The sequence below is a fragment of the Octodon degus genome, unplaced genomic scaffold (genome assembly GCF_000260255.1).
Source record: "Octodon degus isolate 3935 unplaced genomic scaffold, OctDeg1.0 scaffold00373, whole genome shotgun sequence".
Classification (NCBI taxonomy): Eukaryota; Metazoa; Chordata; class Mammalia; order Rodentia; family Octodontidae; genus Octodon; species Octodon degus.
The window spans coordinates 209,482-229,063 of NW_004524949.1; the positions used below are offsets into that span (position 1 = coordinate 209,482).

General features: G+C 47.9%; 1 protein-coding gene, 1 non-coding gene and 1 pseudogene across 2 annotated transcripts; 2 read left to right on the plus strand and 1 right to left on the minus strand.

Annotated features, from left to right (window-relative positions):
* Nucleotides 1–6,338, minus strand: LOC101561005 (annotated as a pseudogene).
* Nucleotides 6,339–7,632: 1,294 nt separating this feature from the next.
* On the plus strand, nucleotides 7,633–19,488 carry Dkc1 (dyskerin pseudouridine synthase 1). The gene is made up of 15 exons (XM_023708474.1): nucleotides 7,633–7,742; nucleotides 8,335–8,402; nucleotides 8,875–8,961; nucleotides 10,231–10,322; nucleotides 10,547–10,731; nucleotides 11,210–11,274; nucleotides 11,554–11,680; nucleotides 11,905–12,035; nucleotides 12,394–12,537; nucleotides 15,247–15,367; nucleotides 16,509–16,627; nucleotides 17,119–17,222; nucleotides 17,450–17,558; nucleotides 18,158–18,301; nucleotides 18,523–19,488. The coding sequence occupies exons 1-15, from the start codon at nucleotides 7,727–7,729 to the stop codon at nucleotides 18,589–18,591; spliced, it is 1,581 nt and encodes a 526-aa protein (XP_023564242.1). The 5' UTR covers nucleotides 7,633–7,726; the 3' UTR covers nucleotides 18,592–19,488.
* On the plus strand, nucleotides 12,119–12,238 carry LOC111814602. The gene has a single exon (XR_002819546.1). It is a non-coding gene; the product is annotated as a small nucleolar RNA SNORA36 family (small nucleolar RNA).
* Nucleotides 19,489–19,582: the final 94 nt, after the last annotated feature.

Sequence of the window (19,582 nt, forward strand, 5' to 3'; positions counted from 1 at the left end):
TCACCTCCAAATGATGCCGTCGATGGCAGGCTCCTCGATGGATCGATTCCCTGGTGCAGTTAGTGCACTGGTGACCCAGTCACCTTCTGAAAGCTCCAACTCTGAACACACAAGACTTTGGAGCCCATTTTAGATCTAAACCATAACAATTGTAATCATAGTTGGAATCAGAGCCATTAAGCAGTACAGTTTTTGTCATAGTCAGAATGTAAGAGATCTGGAAAACAGAGTTATAATGGGGATGGCATATCTCAAGTGCTCTGCATGACATACCTTTGGAATGCTGCCTCATGGCCTCATGACTCTGCACTTGCCTGATTCCAATATCCAGGAAAGGTACATTTCCCCTTGGAGACCTGAAGGTTCTGCTCAACTGCTCCAACAGACCTCCTTGGCAGTTTGGGACTCCTCCTGTCATCACATACCCTTACTCTCTCCAGCAGACTGCCCATCACAATTCATTGACCACCAACTATGAGACAGCCCAGTAAACGATGTGGTGACATATGGCTGTAATCCCAGTATGTGGGAGGCTGAGGCAGGAGGATCACAGCTAATCTGAGGCCAGGCTGGGCTACAAGATGAGTTCAAGGTCAACCTAGAATACATAGTGAGATCCTGTCTCAACAAACAAATGAACAAATAAACAAATAAATCTCCCTAGCTTATACCAACATGATACATACTTCAAACATGGACACAGAGCTACTGAAGTCTTACAAGGAAGATGAAGAAGGGATGGTTATTACATAGACAACTTGTTTTTTCTGTTTTGAGAATTGAGGCCAGGACTTTCCTATTAAACTACACCCCAAACCCTTTCAGAGATTTTTCTTTATTTTTAATTTTGAGGTAGGCTCTTACTAAGTTGCTAAGTTGCCCAGGCTGGACTCAAACTTTCAGTCTTCTAGGCTCAGCCTCCCAGAGTTCTGGGATTACAGGCATGTGCCACTGTGCCTGGTTCTAACTACAGTTGCCAGTAGTGAAATATTTTAAAATCAATCACCATGAGAAGATAGGCTGGGAAGTTAAGAGTTGTATGAGGGGCACACTGTGAAGAGCTTATGTTTCTACAGGTTCTTCTCTTGGAATGTAAGAAGAGTCATGTTTACATCTATAGTTTTAAATCTCTGTCTCTTAAGTGGTATTTTCTGTTTTTAATCTCTCCAGTCCTTCACCAAAGTCTTATATAACTGTACAACTTTGTGTGCACAGTGTTATGGAAATGACAGATGAGATATAAGCAAATTTTTTTTGTCTTTTTGAGGCAGGGTCTTGCTGTGCAGTTCAGGCTGGCCTTGAGCTCACTTTGTAGCACAGCCTGGTCTTGTGCTCACAACTATCCTTTCCTGCTTCAGTCTGTCCAGTGCTGGGATCACAGGCTTGCGCCACCACACCTTGCTTATATAAGCAATTTTGACACCTGTCCTTAATGTTCACTCATGTGACATACACATTTATCCTCCCTTGTGTGTGTATAAACCTGTGTCTGCCGAAATCTGCACAGTTGTCCCTCTGAATCCGGACAGGATTGTTTCCAGGACCTCCTCAGGTACTAACATCTATGGGTGCTCAAGACCCTTATACAAAATGGCATAGCACTTGAATAAAACCTACACATATCTTCTGATACGCTTTTCATCCTCTCCAGCTGGCCTATAATCCCTAATGCCATGGAAATGCCATGCAAATAGCTGTGATGTATGTATTATTTAAGAAATAATGACACGAACAACATCTGTACTTTTTCAATAAAGACACACTTTTTAAAGACTCTTTTTGGGGGACAGAGGTATCTGTGGTACTAGGGATCGAACCACCCAGAGCCTTTGCACTGAGCTGTATTCCCAGCCCTTTTATACTTTTATTTTGAAACAAATTCTCACTAAGTCACTAAGCTGCCCAGGATGGGTTTGAACTTGCAATTCTCCTGCCTTATCCTCCCACAATGGAAAATATATTTAATTAAGTTTATTGGCAATACATATATATATCATATTCCTCATAGGGAATCTGTACCTATACAGGACATATTTTGGTTCCTTTTTTAAAAAAATAAAAATATTTTTGATCTGAGTTTGTTTGAATCTTTGGATTTGGAATCAACAAATAAGGAAAATCAACTGTATATATCACATTCATTCTTTAAGGCTGCTGTTTATTGAGTCCCTGAGCCCATTCTACCCTTCCAGTCCATTTCATTGTTAAGAGAGCAAGGGCAGGTTTCTTTGCTTGGAAGCAAGATACAGCCATGTACATCATACATATAAAAATGGTGGTTCCCAAAATTAAAATGCCTCTGAAAACTTCCTATCGCGCAGCATCGTCATAGAGCAACATATCACTTACGTGTTTGTGCTGATGTTGGTGTAAATAAGCCCGCTGGCTGGCCAGTTGTATAAAAGCACAGCACAGACAATATGCATAGGGCATAATACTTGATAATAAATGGCTACGGCATTAGCATCCCCACCACTTGAACCTCCCCTGAGGATTTATACTAATAATTCAGCCTGGGAGATGGCTCAGTAGAGTAAGCGCTTGCCTAGCAGGCGCAAGGGCTTGAACTTGCAATTCTCCAGCTTAGTGACGTAGTGACACCTGTCCTTAATGTTCACTCATGTGACATACACATTTATCCTCCCTCGTGTGTGTATAAACCTGTATCTGCCGGAATCTGCACAGTTGTCCCAGTTCTGAAAAAGAAAAAAAAAGAAAAAATTCACCCTGATTTAGCATTGTCTTCTCAACCCTGTGGGGTCAAAAATGTTCAAAGGTCAATTATGCAAATAGTGCCTGTTTACCCATACCTGTTTGCAAACTCCTACTGTTGTTTTCCTATGAAAACTTTCTCCTGCTGCATTTGTCTTTGCAAAATTGTTTGCTGGGGGCAATTTGGAAAGTAAGTCTGGTTAAAGGTCTGGAGACCCTGGAGTAAAAGAGCTGAACCTGAGGAAAATGAACTTGTTTTTCCTCTTCCCTTATGTTGACCTCAGGAAAAGGGGTAACATATGATCAGACAAAGGACAACGTGGTGTATTTCATTTTCAAGTTAAACAATGGAGTCTCAGTAGGAATTGGGGATTCTGCTAAGTCCCTGTCCTCCCAATTATCCTATTGATTCTCATTTTAAACCTCTGTGTTCTGTGCTTTTCTGATCATTGTCCTTACTTTTACTTAGAGAACTGACAAGGCTGTGAATTCATGGAATTTCACAAATTGGAATGGTAATAGATTATTATTTTCTTATTTTAAAGAGAAAAGAACAATAAAACCAATGATACACAATTTCAAAACAAGATAATGGGAATGGTTATTGGATAATAGGACAATGCTTATTATATTGCATATGGTTATCTTCAAAGATATTGCTCAGATTAGAAATATAGGCATGCAAATGGAATGGCAATAGATTAAAACACAAAGTCTGGATATTTTTCTTGTGACGTGTTAAGTGATTCCCTGAGCATAGGTAGAGAAATTTCAACCCCCAGCCTGAATCAAAAATTCAAGAAATTTGAATGTTTGCCATTTAAATCATCCTAAACAGTGATGTGTCCTTCATCTACCACGATTCTTGAAATGGGCTACCATTGAAACACAGTGTAGCAAATGTGATTTTAAAACATTTTTTCTCACTTAAAAAGCCTCGGGAGAGGCCAGAGGTGGTGGTGCGTGGCTATAATCCCAACACTGGGCAGCCTGAGGCAGGAGAATTACTATGAGTTCAAGGGCAGCTTGGGTTACAAAGTGAATTCAAGGCCAACCTGAACTGCATAGTGACACCTTATCTCAAAAAGACATGAGTGGGGGCCCTGAATGCAGGGACATAGCTCAACAGCATAAACATCTGCCTAGCAAGTGCAAGGTCCTGAGTTCAATTCCCGGTACCAAAAAAAGAAAATACACACACACACACACACACACACACACACACACACACACGATCCTTGGCATCCCAGCATGGTAGCACATACCTGTCATCCCAGCACTCTGGAGGCTGAGGTAGGAGGATTGTCTTGAGTTAGAGGCCAGCCTGGGCTACAAATCCAGACTCTGTCCTTAAAAAGTAAATCCTTGGGAAGAATCCAATTTGGTTTCAGCCTGTGTGTGTCTCTTAGGAGCTGGGTACACAGCACCAAATAAACAGACGAAAGGGTCCTGCCTTCATAAGGCCAGCATGCTAGTAAAAATGCACACAGCAAACAAAATCTCTTTGAAGCTGAGGGAAGAACAAGTGCAGCGGCCTGGCGATGGGCAGCGACTTTCGAGGCTGAGGGCCATGTGACCAGATGGCCCGGGTGCAAGCACAAGTGGGGCCCCTGAATGCAGGAGGCGCACTGCAAGAACTTCAGCCTTTACCTTACCTAGATGATGCTGCAGTATTCTAGGCCCGCGAGAACAAATCACTCACAAACCAAGTGGCTTGACACTCACAGAAATTGGTTGTTGCTTTTCACAGTTCTGGGGTCTAGAAATCTGAAAGTACTCCACCCTCCATCTTCATCATCACATGGTCTTTCCTCTTTTAAGGACAGTTGTCATTGGTTTGGGGCCTGTCCCAGTACTCTAGGATGAGTTCATCTCAAGATTCTAACCTGCATTACATTTTTTTTGGTCATTTTGAAACAGGGTCTCCCTGTGCAGTTCAGGCTGGCCTTGTGCTAACTTTGTAGCCCAGGCTGGTCTAAACTCGCAGTGATCCTCCAGCCTCAGCCTGCCCAGTGCTGGGATTACAGGTATGTGCCACCATGCTGGGCAACCTTCATTACATTTTGCACAGACCCCTTTCAGAGAAAGTCACATTCACAGCATCTGGAGGTTAAGTTGTGGGTATAGCTGGGGGCCCTTCTTACGTTTCCACCAGACAGGAAGCCGAGGGGTTTTGAGCAGAAAAGGGGTCTAATGTGATTTAGTTCTGTGGCCTTTCCAAGCTGCTGTACTGAGGAGAAGTTGTACTGGGAGCAGAAGGAGGTAAACCTAGAGCAGATCTCTGGAAAAAACTAGGAAAGTCATGACAAGAACAGCACCAAGGGGAGAGAATAACCACTAGTGTCTGTATTTCTTTTTTCTTTCTTTTTTTTTTTCTTTTTCTCTTGGTCCTGGGCTTTCACATTTGTGGATTCTATTTGCAGTCTCTTTTTTAGTACAATTTACAACCTCAGCTCCCCCCTCCCTCTGGGCCTGATTACACAAGCGCTACAAGGCAGAAGGTCTGGATACATGGAAAGGCAAGCGAGACCCCGGGAGCATGCAGCGGCGGGCGCTGGGGAGCGGGAGGCGGTGGGGCCGCCGGCGCGGCTCTCAGCTGTCCTTGACCTTGGCCCCGCGAGGATGCGCGTGAACTCCTCGTAGTTAAAGTTGCCCTTCCTGTCGATGGGGGCCTCTCGGTACAGCTCGTCTACCTCCTCGTCTGTGAAGCGGTCGCCCGTGGTGGTGAGCAGCTCACGCAGGTAGTCCTCCTGGATGGTACCAGTGGCCTCCTCGTTGAAGCACGCAAAGGCGTTCCGGATGACTTCCTTGGGATCTGTGCCACTGAGCTTCTCCCCAAACATGGTGAGGAACATGGTGAAGTTGACGGGGCCTGGTGCCTCGTTCATCATTGCCTCCAGGTAGGTGTCTGTGGGCTTCTTCCCTAGTGAGGCCAGCATGTCGTGCAGGTCCTCCTTGTCGATGAAGCTGTCTCTGTTCTGCTCGATCATGTTGAAGGCCTCCTTAAAGTCCTGGATTTGCGACTGGTCAAACGTGGTGAACACATTGGAGGTCACGCGCTGAGGGCGCTTCTTGGTGGTCCTGGACTTTGCTTTTTTGCTCGATGTGGTGGCGACTGATTTCTGGCTCTGGACAGGAGAAGCAGGGCCCCCCCGAGCTCACAGGAGTGGCATGGACAGCGGCGAGAAGGGGGCTGCAGCCGGACCTGCATTTCTTCTGAAAGCCCAGCTTACTGGTTTTGCTAACACTTTTTAGGATGGATGTGTGAGAAAGACAGAAACCATAGGAAAAACATGAATGATACAATATCCCAAATTCACTCAGCCACATATGCACCATTTAAGTCAAGAGCAAGGGGGAAGTGATAAAGGTACTGAGGCACTGGTTGATACTGGGGATTTGGATGAACTGTATGTGATATTTTTCAGTCTTTTCCCTGCAGGAAGTCCCAAACTGCAGCCTCTAGGAACCTTTAGCCGCTGAGCCCTTGACTTGGAGCCCAGCTAAGGGGCTCAAATCCAGGTGTTCAGTTAAGTGTAAAACACACACTGGAAAGACTTAGTGTGTGAAAAAAAAATGTAAACTATCACATCATGCTCCATATCACTCACATGTTGCAATGCCATTATCTTGGATATGCAGGGGTAAATACAATCCTCTTTATTTATTTTTTCCTGTATTTTAGGGAAGGGTCTACAGGGTGTTCAGGGTCTCACTACTAGATTGGACTCATAGTGAGTCTCCTGTTTACAGACTCCCAAGTGCTGGCATTACAGGCAAGTGCCACCACACCCAGTCTCAATTGTGGTCTCAGTGTGCCCCCCCCCTGGGGGGCAGGGCCGGCACAGCAGGCACAGGGATAGAACCCCAGACCCCGGCACCTGCTTGCAGGCTTGAGGTGTTTTGTTTTGTTTTGTTTTTTTTTTTGGTGGGGGAGGCTTTGTGTGTGTGTGTGTGTGTGTGTGTGTGTGTGTGTGTGTGCGTATTTAATACAGGGTCTATAGGGTCTCATTACATAGATCGGAGAAGGATTTTTTTGGTTAGTTCTGGTAGCCTTAAGAGCGGGTCTAGGGCCAGGGAGATGGCTCAGTAGAATAAGCGCTTGCCTGGCAAGAGCAAGGGCCTGAGTTCAATCCCCTGTTCCTAAAAAAAAAAAAGAAAGAAAGAAAAGAAAAGAGCGGGTCTGGTGCGACTTGCAGAGCCAGGGATCGAACCATCATCCCTTGAGCCTGACTGCATCTGCTCAAGTGGCAGTTTCAACAACTGAGCTATCTAGCAAGCCCCCTACAATTCTTTTTTTTTTTTCTTTCAGAACCGGGGATTGAACTCAGGCCCTTGTGCTTGCCAGGGAAGCGCTTATTCCACTGAGCCATCTCCCCAGGCCCCCCCTACAATTCTTTCAAAAAATTAAATTCACCTTTTTCTTTTTACTGTTTTTTCTTGTGGCTCACCCTGAATTCCTATTGGCCAGTGCCACCTGAACTGAAGACAAATTCCAAGCGGCAAAAGGCTTGCAATCCCTCTGTGTCTTACTCCTTCGATGGACTGATCTTACACTAGCCTGACGGGATCGGCGTGTAAAAACAATTAGCTAGCATTCCTGACGGTGGGTAGCTAGTAGGGCCAGCATTAAACTAGGAATTGGCCAGCGAGCTGCAGACGAAGTCAAGCCTCGCGCCTCAGGTGGTGGAAGTCCTAGCTCACATTTCCAGCCCAGACGGCCGCCAGGGGGCGCCTGAGTCCTGTGGCGCATGAGCACTTGCTGCCACCACAGGGGCCAAGCCAGCCAATGGGAATTGGGCCGACGACCCGCGCTCGCCTCAGGTCCCGCCCCCAGACGGTTCCTCCTCTTCCCGCCCCGCGGCGCGGCACGCACGGAGTGAGACGCGGGTGGGTGGGGCTTAGTGGCGTGGCCTGACCGGGCTGGAGCGGCGGGAGTCTGCGGTATCAGTCCGGGTGGTGGCCTGGCCTGCACGCGCGCGGTGCTTTGCGGTGCAGTGCAGTGCGGTGCAACATGGCCGACGCAGAAGGTGAGGGTTGGTCGCGCGCGCCACACGGCCCAGTGGCCTTGTGAGGTCCCGGGAGCCAGGGTGGAGGCGACAGCCCCGGGGCCTAGGCTCGCCGTCCCTTCCCACCGGTGTGGCGGCTGCATCGCCGCACGGCCTTAAGCCAACAGTGCCTTTGCCTGGAGCCCACCGTAGTGTGCGGAGTGAGCCCTGGGCGGCGATCTGGCTTCGCCCGGGCGGGTTCCCAGCGACAAGAGTCCACACGAGATGGATCCGCCGCCGTGGGAGCTCCAGGAGAGGGGAAGAGCACGGGTGCGGGTGAGGCGTGCAGCCAGCGGGGCCAGGGGCCAGATTGCGAGAAAACCCCGGAGTCCCTGAGCCTGCGCGACCGCGGCACGGTGGCGGCCGAGCTTCCCTACCTGCGGGCGGGCCACGTGGTGGCGCGGACGAGAAGCGACATGTGCAGCGCGGCCCGGACCGGCCCCCGGGACTCTAGCTCGGATCGCTTACATTTTCCCTCCTAGCGCTGGGCCGAAACCCTTTCTGCCTGCACCTGACTTTCATCCTAATTTTAAACTTTTCTCGTTCTCCCACATCCCCTATTTGTTTCTTTTAGTAATCGCTCTGCCAAAGAAGCATAAGAAGAAAAAGGATCGGAAGTCATTACAAGAAGAAGATGTTGCTGTGAGTAGGATGTTTTACTTTGCTTTTATTACAAAGTAAAGTTTACTTAAATAACGATTGAAGGAAATAGGTGGTTTTGATGGGCCTAATATATGGGCTGATGTTGGGCGACATCCCCTAGAACCAAGGCAGCCCTGAAATGATGCAACCTCAGACAACGAGAAAGCTGCTGGTTATGCTGTGTATAGTTGCCTAGCAGGTGTTGGTGCTACCAGCAGTTCTCCCAGAATTTCTTAGTTTGTTCCACCCACAGCCATACATTCACGCTTTTTAAAACATTTGCTCCTATCTTAGTAGCATATCACTTTCCCCAATGAGGTCCCCATTGGTTTCTTTTCCTTGGAGGCCCTTGTGAAGACGCATGGAAAACCTTATTTTCAGTTGAAAAGGCATGAAAACCTGGGTAGCTGTAATGGAACTGATCAAAGTCAAGTGAGAAAGTCTAATAGGTTATGTTTCTGTCCTGTGGAAGGAAATACAACATGCTGAAGAATTTCTTATCAAACCAGAATCCAAAGTGGCTCAGTTGGACACATCCCAGTGGCCTCTGCTGCTCAAGGTATGTGCGGTATGCATCCAGTGGAGGGCTTTCGGAACATAACTGCTGACCAGTTACCTAAGAATACTTACGGTTAACATCTTTGACTTTAGTGAATACCACATAATGCAGTCTAAAGGTGTCTGGAGTGAAAGCTCATGTAATTTAGCATTCCTAACACTCTTATAGAACACAGCATAAATGTTACGACAGTCATAAGTTGCTGTCAAAATGTGTGAATGGTGTCGTGTCTGGTCTGAAGATGAAATACATCTTGTCAACTTGCACCAGTTTGGGGGCCACACTTGAAGGTGGAATGCTGTGGTGGTTTAAGAACCTTGAAACCAGCCCAATTTGGGTCAGATTGTGAGTGACCTTGGATCATCCATTTACTTTTCTGTGGCTGTTTGCGCAAATCTCAGATGTGCAGAGGGTTACAAAACATGGCTAGCCACAGTTCCTGATGGGTAGTATGTCTTAAATTATTGGTTTTTATTGGGGATCTTAAATGAGGTATTTGAGTGACGAGTTGAATTATATTGTTTCTGTAATTTTTATAATTAAAATGGATACTGGCAATGAGAGTTGGAGAAAGTTAGAGGCACCCCTTGACAAAGAGCCATTGCGTATGGGTTGGGGAAACTATGAAGTTGGCTTGTATCATTTAACATGTAAGTTTCTCCTTGGCTAGGTACCACTCATACATGTATCTCCTGCTTTTATGTGGTTGATCCTGAAATATGGTAGTAAACAGGGTAGGCAAGGTCTCTACTATGAGGAAAATAATGCTAGGCATGGGAAATGGACAGAACAGTGCTGCTTGTATGTAATAAGTACCGTAATGAAGCTACACTGGTGGCCCAAGTGTGCATTGGTGGTGTAGTGGTAAATGTGGCTGCTTTCCAACTGGTGGCCAGGCCATAGAGAAGGGATTCAAGGAACCACTGTGGAAACAACACAGGGGCATCTAGAGCAGAAACTAGCTAGCTGTGCTGGGAAATGTTGCCAGTCATTCTCAGTTTGGCTGCCTTGTCCCTGAGGAAATCAGAGCGATTGCTTTTTCTTGTTAACTTGTAATCCTGCATGGTCAGCCTAATCTGTTCTATAGTACTCCAGCAAGTCTCTTTTAGGGCAGTGTGTTAAACAAACAAGTGCTCAAGTTTGTCTTGTTTTTACTAATATTGGTGATTTCCCTAATACCTCAGGAGGTTTAACAGGTAATCCAGATTAATGGATTTGAAAAGGTGCTATAGTGTTCAGTTTTAATTGTATCACATAATTGCTTTCCAGAACTTTGATAAACTGAACGTAAGGACAACCCACTATACACCTCTTCCATGTGGTTCCAACCCTCTAAAGAGGGAGATTGGGGACTATATCAGGTAAGTATCCCAAGTAAGCACTGTTCACGCTTGACATTCTTTTGAAAACCATGCTTTCACGTCACATCAGTTATTCAAATAGGTTGTGTCATTGTATAATGGCTTTGCCCTGAACATGCAACTGGTATCTGTGGTGAACTTCTCTTTGACTTTTTCAATTGTTTTTTTTTAATGTGTTTAAGAGCACAAGAGCAGGTAGTACATGAACGTCTTTTCCATTCTAGGACAGGCTTCATTAACCTTGACAAGCCTTCTAACCCCTCTTCTCATGAGGTGGTAGCCTGGATCCGACGAATCCTCCGTGTGGAGAAGACGGGGCACAGTGGCACACTGGACCCCAAGGTGACTGGCTGCTTAATTGTGTGCATAGAACGAGCCACTCGCTTGGTGAAATCACAGCAGAGTGCAGGTATGTGGAGGGGCTAGAAGGGCTGACATCCTGGAGTTGGGAAGTGTTTGGCATTTGCCTCCATCTTGCTCTGAGGTCCAGTGCTAGGCATGTTCACACGGTGCCCCTGCTCCATCCCTGGCTAGGGGCAGAATTCTGTCCACGATGCTGGACTTCTTGCTCCAGGCTCTACATTCCGTGCTTCACCTAAAGTATCCTTGCAAGGCATTTTCCGTCTGGCTGTACAATGGGTACTATCCCTGTCCCTGTCCCTGTCCCTGTCCCTGACTCTGACTCTGTGGGCACTCCAAACCTTGAGCTCCAGGTGAGAAAATGTCTACGATGTTCCCTCATTCACACTGTGAATCTGGCTTAATAAAAACTTAACAGAAATGGGAAAGTCACATTGCCTGCTTCCTTGTCCAACGTGGCATGATTGTGCATATAAAAATTTAAGGAAACTCAGTGGCTACACCTGACTACTCTTGTCATTTTTCAGGCAAAGAGTATGTGGGAATTGTCCGGCTGCACAATGCTATCGAAGGGGGGACCCAGCTTTCTAGGGTAAGTGTGCAAATGTAGCGAGAGTCCCTTCGGCCCCTTAGCACCTGTGAGCAGGCCTGCTTTCCTGGCGAGCCTCCGGTGTCCTTTCATTGGGCTGCTTCTCCGGCCTGGACACGGTTTCCCAGGTCTGTTCCGAGGAGGAGATTCTAGTCAGCACTGAGCCACCTGAGCAGTGAAGAGAGAAGCAGACACAAAGGGGCATTTTTGGTCTTAAGTCTCACTGTGTCATAGCCTCCCAGAGCGCACATGAGGCTAGTGTGCGCTCTGCTTTGTTCTCAGGCTCTAGAAACTCTGACGGGCGCCCTATTCCAGCGACCCCCACTTATCGCTGCGGTGAAGAGGCAGCTCCGGGTGAGGACAATCTATGAGAGCAAAATGATTGAATACGACCCTGAGAGAAGGTTAGGTGAGTGATTGGGCCAATGAGGAGCTGCGTGCCATAGAGCACAAATGGAGGACGCTCCTGAGCATTCTGTTCTGTGGTTAAAATAGATGCCTTTAGCACACTGTAGTCACGGCCTGTGTCCGTCATCTCAGCCTTGATGGCCTAGATGGAGAATAACAGTTCCCCCACCAGGGAGGTGTGTACTCGCCCAACCAGGTGCTGCTCATGTCATCTGTGTGTCTCAGGAATCTTCTGGGTGAGTTGTGAGGCCGGCACCTACATTCGGACGCTGTGTGTGCATCTGGGTTTGTTGCTGGGTGTTGGTGGACAGATGCAGGAACTTCGGAGGGTTCGTTCTGGAGTCATGAGTGAGAAGGTACGCCATTATGGGGCTGGAGGGTTCCAGGTCTACCAACCCTTGGTGGGATTCTGCCTGCTTCATGTCCTGTGGGAGGCAGTTTCCAAAGTGTCGAGTTCAGCACAGGGCAGCTTCTCTGTTCTGTTAAACTTTGGAACACTGAAATACGACGCAAGTGATAATTGGGTAAAAAATATTCTGTGTTCTCCAGGCCCAGAGAGTTGCCTGGACTAGGTTTGATATAGGGACAGTTAAAGATAGCCAGGAGAGAGGCAGTCAGGGAGACCAGTGACTCATGAGCAGATGAGTTAACAGGTCTGACAGACATTTGAGCTGTGCAGATGCTGAATTCTTTGTGTACATGGCTGTTTTTCAGGATCACATGGTGACAATGCATGATGTGCTCGATGCTCAGTGGCTGTATGACAACCACAAGGATGAGAGTTACTTACGGCGAGTTGTTTACCCTTTGGAAAAGCTGTTGACATCTCATAAGCGGCTGGTTATGAAGGACAGTGCGGTAAGTCTAGGTCAGGAGTCCCTGTTCACATAGGATGCAACTCTAAAACTAAGACACGGCCTTTGTTCGGAAAATTGGATTCCTCTTAGAAATGAGACTTTGGCAGTACAAAACTTCTATGTATCATCTTCAGGGATACCATAAACAGGTTTTTTTTTTTATTTTTAAGGAAGGGTCTACAGGGTGTTCAGGGTCTCACTACCAGATCGGACTCCTAGTGATCCGCCTGTTTACAGACTCCCAGGAGCTGGGATTACAGGCCTGAGCCACCACACCCAATCACAGTCTCAGTTTCAGAGTGCCCCAGGGGCAGGGCCGGCACAGCAGGCCCAGAGATCGAACCCCTGACCCCTGAGCCTGCAAGCTGTTGAGCTATTTGGCTGGCCCCATAAACAGTTTTGACCCCTAGTTGCATATGGTAAATGATTGATTCTCTTTGTTAATGGAGATATGACTAAAATTTCTTGATGTCAAAGCCTGTTATACTACTCTAAAGTAAAAACTGAATGCCAGGCCTAATTTCATTTTTAAATAAGGCAAATTAAAGGCTAACTTTAGTTTTCCATAAGTAACTTGGTTCAAGTAATAAGACTTTTAGTGGTACATAAAATTCTCCCTTTTAGAGGGCCAGCCAAATAGCTCAGCAGATTAAATCACCTGCAAGCAGGCACAGGGGCAGGGGTTTCTATCCCAGAGACACTGAGATAGTGATTGAGACTGGGCATGGTGGCGTGCACCTATAATCCCAGCCCTTGGGAGGCTGTGAACAGGCAGATCACTATGAGTCCGATCTGGTAGTGAGACCCTGAACACCCTGCAGACCCTTCCCTAAAATATAAAAGAAAGAAAAAAATTCTCCCTTTTAGGAGAAGTGTTTCAGAGATAACACATTATGAAAAAGTTAAAAGTTATGTTCTCTAAGTAATTTGTAGCTTGAGGCAATCTGATCTGAGTTTGTTTGTTTATTTATTTATGTATGTATTTTAATGCAGGGTCTACAGAGTCACCACACAGATCAGACCCATAGTGAGCCTCCTGTTTTCAGCCTCCCAAGCGCTGGGATTAGAGGCACACACCACTACACACCACTGCACCTGCGCAGTGTGCCTTGGGGCGGAGCTGGAGGGGCAAGCCTAAGCAGGCACTTGAGTCTGCACAGTTATCTGGCTGGCCCTGCGGTCTGAGTTTAAAACTGAGCTTATTAAGCCCTTTTGTAGCACTTATATTCCATAGTTTTATAATCAAGAACAGTGCTGTTAAAAATTCAGGTAGCCGGGCATGGTGGTACACGTCTGTAATTCCAGCATTTGAGAGGCTAAGGGAGGATCACCTCAAATTTGAGGCCAGCCTGGGCTGCAAGTTCAAGACCAGGCTGAACTGCATGGTGAGCCCCTGTCTCGAATAAGTACAGCAGTCCCTCACTTATTGCAGAGGTTATGTTCAGGGCACACCCATGATGACTGAAAATCAGCAAAGTAGCGATGTTATATTTTAGTATTTATATTTTAAGGCTTTATAATCCTTTCCTACACTCTTATAAACCTTTCCCACACTTTTAAAAACACTTTTAATGTCCTTAACCATCTGAAATAAAGCTATTTAATTTAAACAACATATGGGGCCGACCCGATAGCTCAGTGGGCTAAAATGCCTACCTTGGCAGAGCGCAGCAGCCGGGGTTTGAGCCTCAGCTTGCCGTGCCGGCCCCGCTCCTGGGGTGTGCTGAGATGGCGACCAAGACTGGGCATGGTGGCACACGCCCGCAATCCCAGCTCTTGGGAGGCTGAAAAGAGGAGGGTCACTATGAGTTGATCTGTGTAGTGAGGATCCTGTAGACTCTGTACTAAAAAAAGAAAAGCATGTATACTGTATGGTACTACAAAATCCCAAAATCAGTGAAAAATCCACGATGAATAATTTAGTGAGTCTGTGAAAGTCAAACTGTGAAATAGTGAGTGACTGCTATACTGTGTCACTACATGTTTTCTAATTTGCGGTTGGGGATGGGGGTGCCGTGCAGTAGGTAGTGTAGTGCTTGCCTAGTGTGTGAGCCTTGGATTCTGCCCATAGTACTGCGAATAATAGTAGTAGTTTTGGGGTTTTTTTGAGGCAGGGTCTCACTATGTATCACAGGCTGGCCTCAAACTCAAGGTGATTGTCCTGCCTCAGCCTCCCGTATAGTGGGATTACAGGCTGATAATTCATATTTTAAGTTCTGTGTAGATATTTGGTGCATTGTATATGTTCTAGTCATAATGAATTGGAGTGGCATACCAAAACCCAGCACTAAGAGGACTGGAAAAACTTAATCACATGAAGAGTAAACTACACTCACGTGCCCTCCTTGTACTAGGATCAGGCTGGTGGCTTCTTGGTAAATTTGAGGAATATAGTCAGCAAAGAAGACGAGAATGCATGAGACACATGAAAGCGCTGGGTGTCACCAGACCGTCAGATGGCCTTAGCTAAAGTATCATGAAATAAGAGAAGTAGCCATTGTGCTTGTCTTTGACATTTTGAGTGCTGTGTATAAGCTCCTTTGGGCAGTGGCTAGCACACACCGTGTGCTGTGGTCCTGCGTCTCACTGAGCTGTTGGTAGCGTTAGCCCCATTTCCCATTGGGCCACTTCCTGTCCAGTCCTGCACTGGTGTGGGAGTGTGACAGGGCAGCAGCTGGTGGCTTTGCTAATGATGCCCTTGTCCCCACAGGTCAATGCTATATGCTACGGGGCCAAGATCATGCTTCCAGGTGTTCTCCGCTATGAAGACGGCATTGAGGTCAACCAAGAGATCGTGGTCATCACCACCAAGGGGGAAGCGATTTGCATGGGTGAGGGATGTAGCCCTGGTTTCCAGAGGTGGTTCCTTGTATTGATCTGGTGGAGTTGGCGTCTCATGGTGTGGTGTGTTCTGGTGATCACAGGGAAGGGGAGGCGAGCGGGTTCACCTTTGTATCCACACAGGCCCATAGATCTTTGGGGAGCACACAAGAGCTTGGGTCAGGGGCAGTCATGGGTTGTTGTCTACTTCCATGTAGCTTGGGATCAGTACGAGCATTTTACTCATTTGTGAAAGTTTAGCTACTGCTGGATCATCCCTCACAACGCTTTAATACTGTGTGGCCATCATGCTGAATAAGGCAGAGCTACTTATGTAGCAACCCTAATTAACAGCAGAAGTGAAGCATGTAAACAGGATTCCTTGTAAGTTTAGCATCATTTCAAAAAGCCTCCTTCCAGGGCCGGCCAAATAGCTCAGCAGATTAAAGTGCCTGCAGGCAGGCGGCAGGTGCAGGGGCCCAGGGTTTTATCCCCAGGCCTGCCATGCTGCCCACCCCCACCCCCCCGGAGCGCACTGGGACAGCAGTTGAGGCTGGGCATGGTGGTCCACGCCTGTAATTCCAGCTCTTGGGAGGCTGTAAACAGGCGGATCACTACGGGTCTGATGTAGTAGTGAGACCCTGAAGACCCTTCCCTAAAATACAAAAAAAACCCACACCTTGTAAAAGCTACCTATGAATATACTCATTGGGCTGGGGACTTGGCTTAGTAGAATAAGCACTTCCCTGGCAAGTGCAAGGGCCTGAGTGCAATCCCCAGTTCAGCCACCAAAAAAAGGGCTCCTTCGCAGAATAGATTTTCTGCATATGCACACCCTAAGCAAAGGAGATTACAATTAAAAATCGAGCAGAGGGATCCCCTGCACCACATACCACTCCAGCCCCTGCACCAGTGCGCTCAGCTGGCCACCGAGGCCAGGCGTGCCAGCATGCACCTGTAGTCCCAGCGTTGTGGAGGCTGAAATAGGACCACTATGAGTCTGAGCCGGGTAGTGAGACCTTTACCAAATACATTAAAAAGAAATACAACAGGGGGCTCTCATGGGGCTTTAAAAAGGCTTGAAATGGTAGAATTACGGCTTAATAATCAATTATCACTGTTCCCCTCCCATTTCCTTTCCAATGTCTGTAGCTATTGCGTTAATGACCACGGCCGTGATCTCTACCTGCGACCATGGTATAGTGGCCAAGATCAAAAGAGTGATCATGGAGAGGGACACCTACCCTCGGAAGTGGGGCTTAGGGCCCAAGGTGAGTGGGAGTGGCTGTGCGCCCTGTTATTAACTTCCCACACGCTCTGTGGTTCCAGTGTGTCCCCACCAGCACAGGTGTCTAGTTGCTGATGGCTGATAAGCAGAGCAGAAGCAGACCCCACCTTGTGGCTTAGAGTCTCGCTTAGGGCAGGGGTTGTTGGGTGCTAATTAAACCACTGAGGTAGTGGCTTGGCAAGGGTGGTGGCTCTGAGGAGAGACCATAGCAGGGATGTGACCTGCTCAGGGCTTAGGGCAGGGTCTGCTGTTAAGAGAGTGCAGAAGCTGGGTGAGGTGCTGAGGTGGAGAAGGGAGAAAGCATTCAGGGCAGTTCTGCAGAGGAGCCTGCATCCATGCCTGCTGAGGATATGCAAAGGACAGAAAGAAACTCGTGCTGCCTTGTACATTTGTGGAGCCTAACCACGGTGTGCAGCCAGTTTCCACCTCTTCTGCTCCCGTCATTCTCATGTGGAGGCCCTGATGTTCCGCTAGGCAAGTCAAAAGAAGATGATGATTAAGCAAGGCCTTCTGGACAAGCACGGAAAACCCACCGACAGCACCCCTGCCACGTGGAAGCAAGAGTACGTGGACTATAGGTGAGGGCAGTCTGTTGGGGGAAGGCATGAGCTGAGCAGTTGCCCCTTGATGCCTCAAGTGCCTGGGCTGGCTTGGCTGTACTGTGGGCTGCCCGTGTGCTCTGCAGGGGGCTGAGCTGGGCTGTCCTGTCCGGAGTTAGTGTTTCCCCGGTGCCTTTAGACCTGCCGAGGGTTGCTGCATGACAAGGCTATAGCTGAAGTTGACCCGCTGCTGCCTGTCCTCCTAGTGAGTCGAGCAAGAAGGAAGTGGTTGCTGAAGCAGTGAAAACACCACAGGCAGTTGCTGATGTGGCCAAGGCCCCACAGGTGTTTGCTGAGGCAGGAAAGGTCACAAAGGTGAGTGGCTTGAGTGATCTTTGGGAATGGGTGTCGGTACCAGGCTTATCTCGGGGGGTGTCTAGCAAGATGCTGCTCAGTGCAGTGGGCTTCTTGCCCTCACTTGATGGCTGGCATGTATACACTCGAGGTCCAAGACTGTGTTTCTCTGCTGTTCCTGTCGTGTCAGCCCCTGCCTCACCTGTGGCAGTAACCGCAGTCCAGCACAGTGGCACATGTGCTTCCAGCCCGCCCCCTCGGTCGAGTAGTACCATGAGTGTGCACAAAACAGGGCACAGTTGCTGGAGAGCAGTGTTTCTAGTCAGCACGAGTGGTTAAAGGGGCAGAGTGAAGCCCGTCCTGGCAACTTGGTTCCCCAAGGTTGGAACCCAGATGGCATGCTGCCCTTGGACACGCTTCAGGCACGAACTCCAGCTCTGCTGCGCTGTGTGGGGACTTCAGGGAACATTCCTGTGTTCTGGAGTCCAGGAATAACTTCTCAGGAACATGTACCTGTGGGTCCCTTTGGGATATTGAGTGACTTCGACATTTTGACTTAGGAACTTCTGTGCCCATTACTACCCAAAGTCTGAACTTTTGATCAACTTTTTTCACCTCAGCGGAAACGAGAGAGTGAGAGTGAAAGTGAGGAGACCCCTGTAGCAGTCCCCAAATTGTCCAAGAAGGAGAAGGAGAAGAAGAAAAAGAAGAAGGACAAGAAGGCCAAAGACGTACAGGAGAGCGGGGCTGAGCCTGGAGACGGGGTACGATGGGCACAGGTGGGCTTGGCCCCAGCTGGGGAAAGCTTGCTTGTTCACGTTCTGGGGTGGCCTTGTTTGCTCCTTGCCCAGGAGGGCTGCACGCACAGGATACCTGGTGCTTGGGAGGGGTGGCTTACAGTGGGAATTGCTGTGAGGGAGTACTTTAATCATCTGAGTGTCCCTGTTGTGCAGGTAGGCCAGTAGGGTCTCTCTCTACTCTCTAGGACAGTGACACTGCCAAGAAGAAGAAGAAGAAGAAGAAAGCCAAAATGGTGGAAGTGGCATCCGAGTAGCCAAGGCTACTTTGAGCAGTGTGTCCAGGCTGCAGGAGAGATGGAAGCCTCACTGAGAAAATGGTTCCTTTGGTTGCTGCGGGGGTGAAGCAAAAGATCCTGCACAGGGTGAAGAGTCCCGGCACTTGAGCTGCTCTTTAGACCCCTCAATGGTGTCACCTGGCGTGCTTGTCCCCACTTGTCCTGTTTTAAGGACATGGGTGACAGAGGAGGCACTTTTTATGCCACTGACGTGTGTGGGTTGGGATGCTCCACCTTCAGACCCAGTGCTGCCCGCTGACTGTGGCGCCCACTGACGGCCATTTTTAGCATTGTGATCCTCCTAGTTTGCTTTTTTCTTACCCCCTTTAAAGTTTGTAAAGACTATTCAGTGAATTGGTAATAGAACCACCACTAAGTGAAAGCAGCTGACCGGCATTGCTCACTGGGAAAGCCTTGTCTCTGACGTCCTCTGAGGACTGGTGTGTTCTGGTGGTGGGGTGGTGTCCCTTTGTTTCTGGCCCAGCTGTTGGTCCCGTGTGCACTTCAGAGCCTGTGTGTACAGCAGTGTTCACCCAAACCATGTGGCTACTGTGTTTGTGGTGGAAACCAAGCAGTTCTGCATTTTAACCCTCATTTACTTTTGAGGAATGAATTTGTTCATTATTAGGAGAAGAACGTGATTTTTACATGTTAAAGTTGAATCATGACTTTTTTTTAAGTATTCCTGTTGGGTTTTATAATTTTAAGTGATCTCAAACTGGCAAAGCAAAATATATAAAGTTATTTTCATTAAAAATATGGGGACTTTTCTGTCCAATTTGAAGTTTGGTTTTCTTTTGTTTGGCTTGTTTTATATTTCTTTGATTCTGTCTTTCAACACTCCCCTTGGGACCTGTCCCCTGGGCAGAGGGGTGGGGGTGCACACATCTGGGCGCATATGGTTCTGACTTGCCAGGAGCCTGCCAGTGTGGACAGCTGGGGTCCTGAGGGTGGTGAATGGGAGAAGTGG

Bases quoted from the DNA above. Each gene is read 5' to 3' on its own strand.
- Dkc1 (XM_023708474.1), top strand. The intron at 12,036-12,393 runs GTACGCCATTAT...GCTGTTTTTCAG, and splicing joins CTGGAGTCATGAGTGAGAAG to GATCACATGGTGACAATGCA. The intron at 18,302-18,522 runs GTACGATGGGCA...TCTACTCTCTAG, and splicing joins GGGCTGAGCCTGGAGACGGG to GACAGTGACACTGCCAAGAA.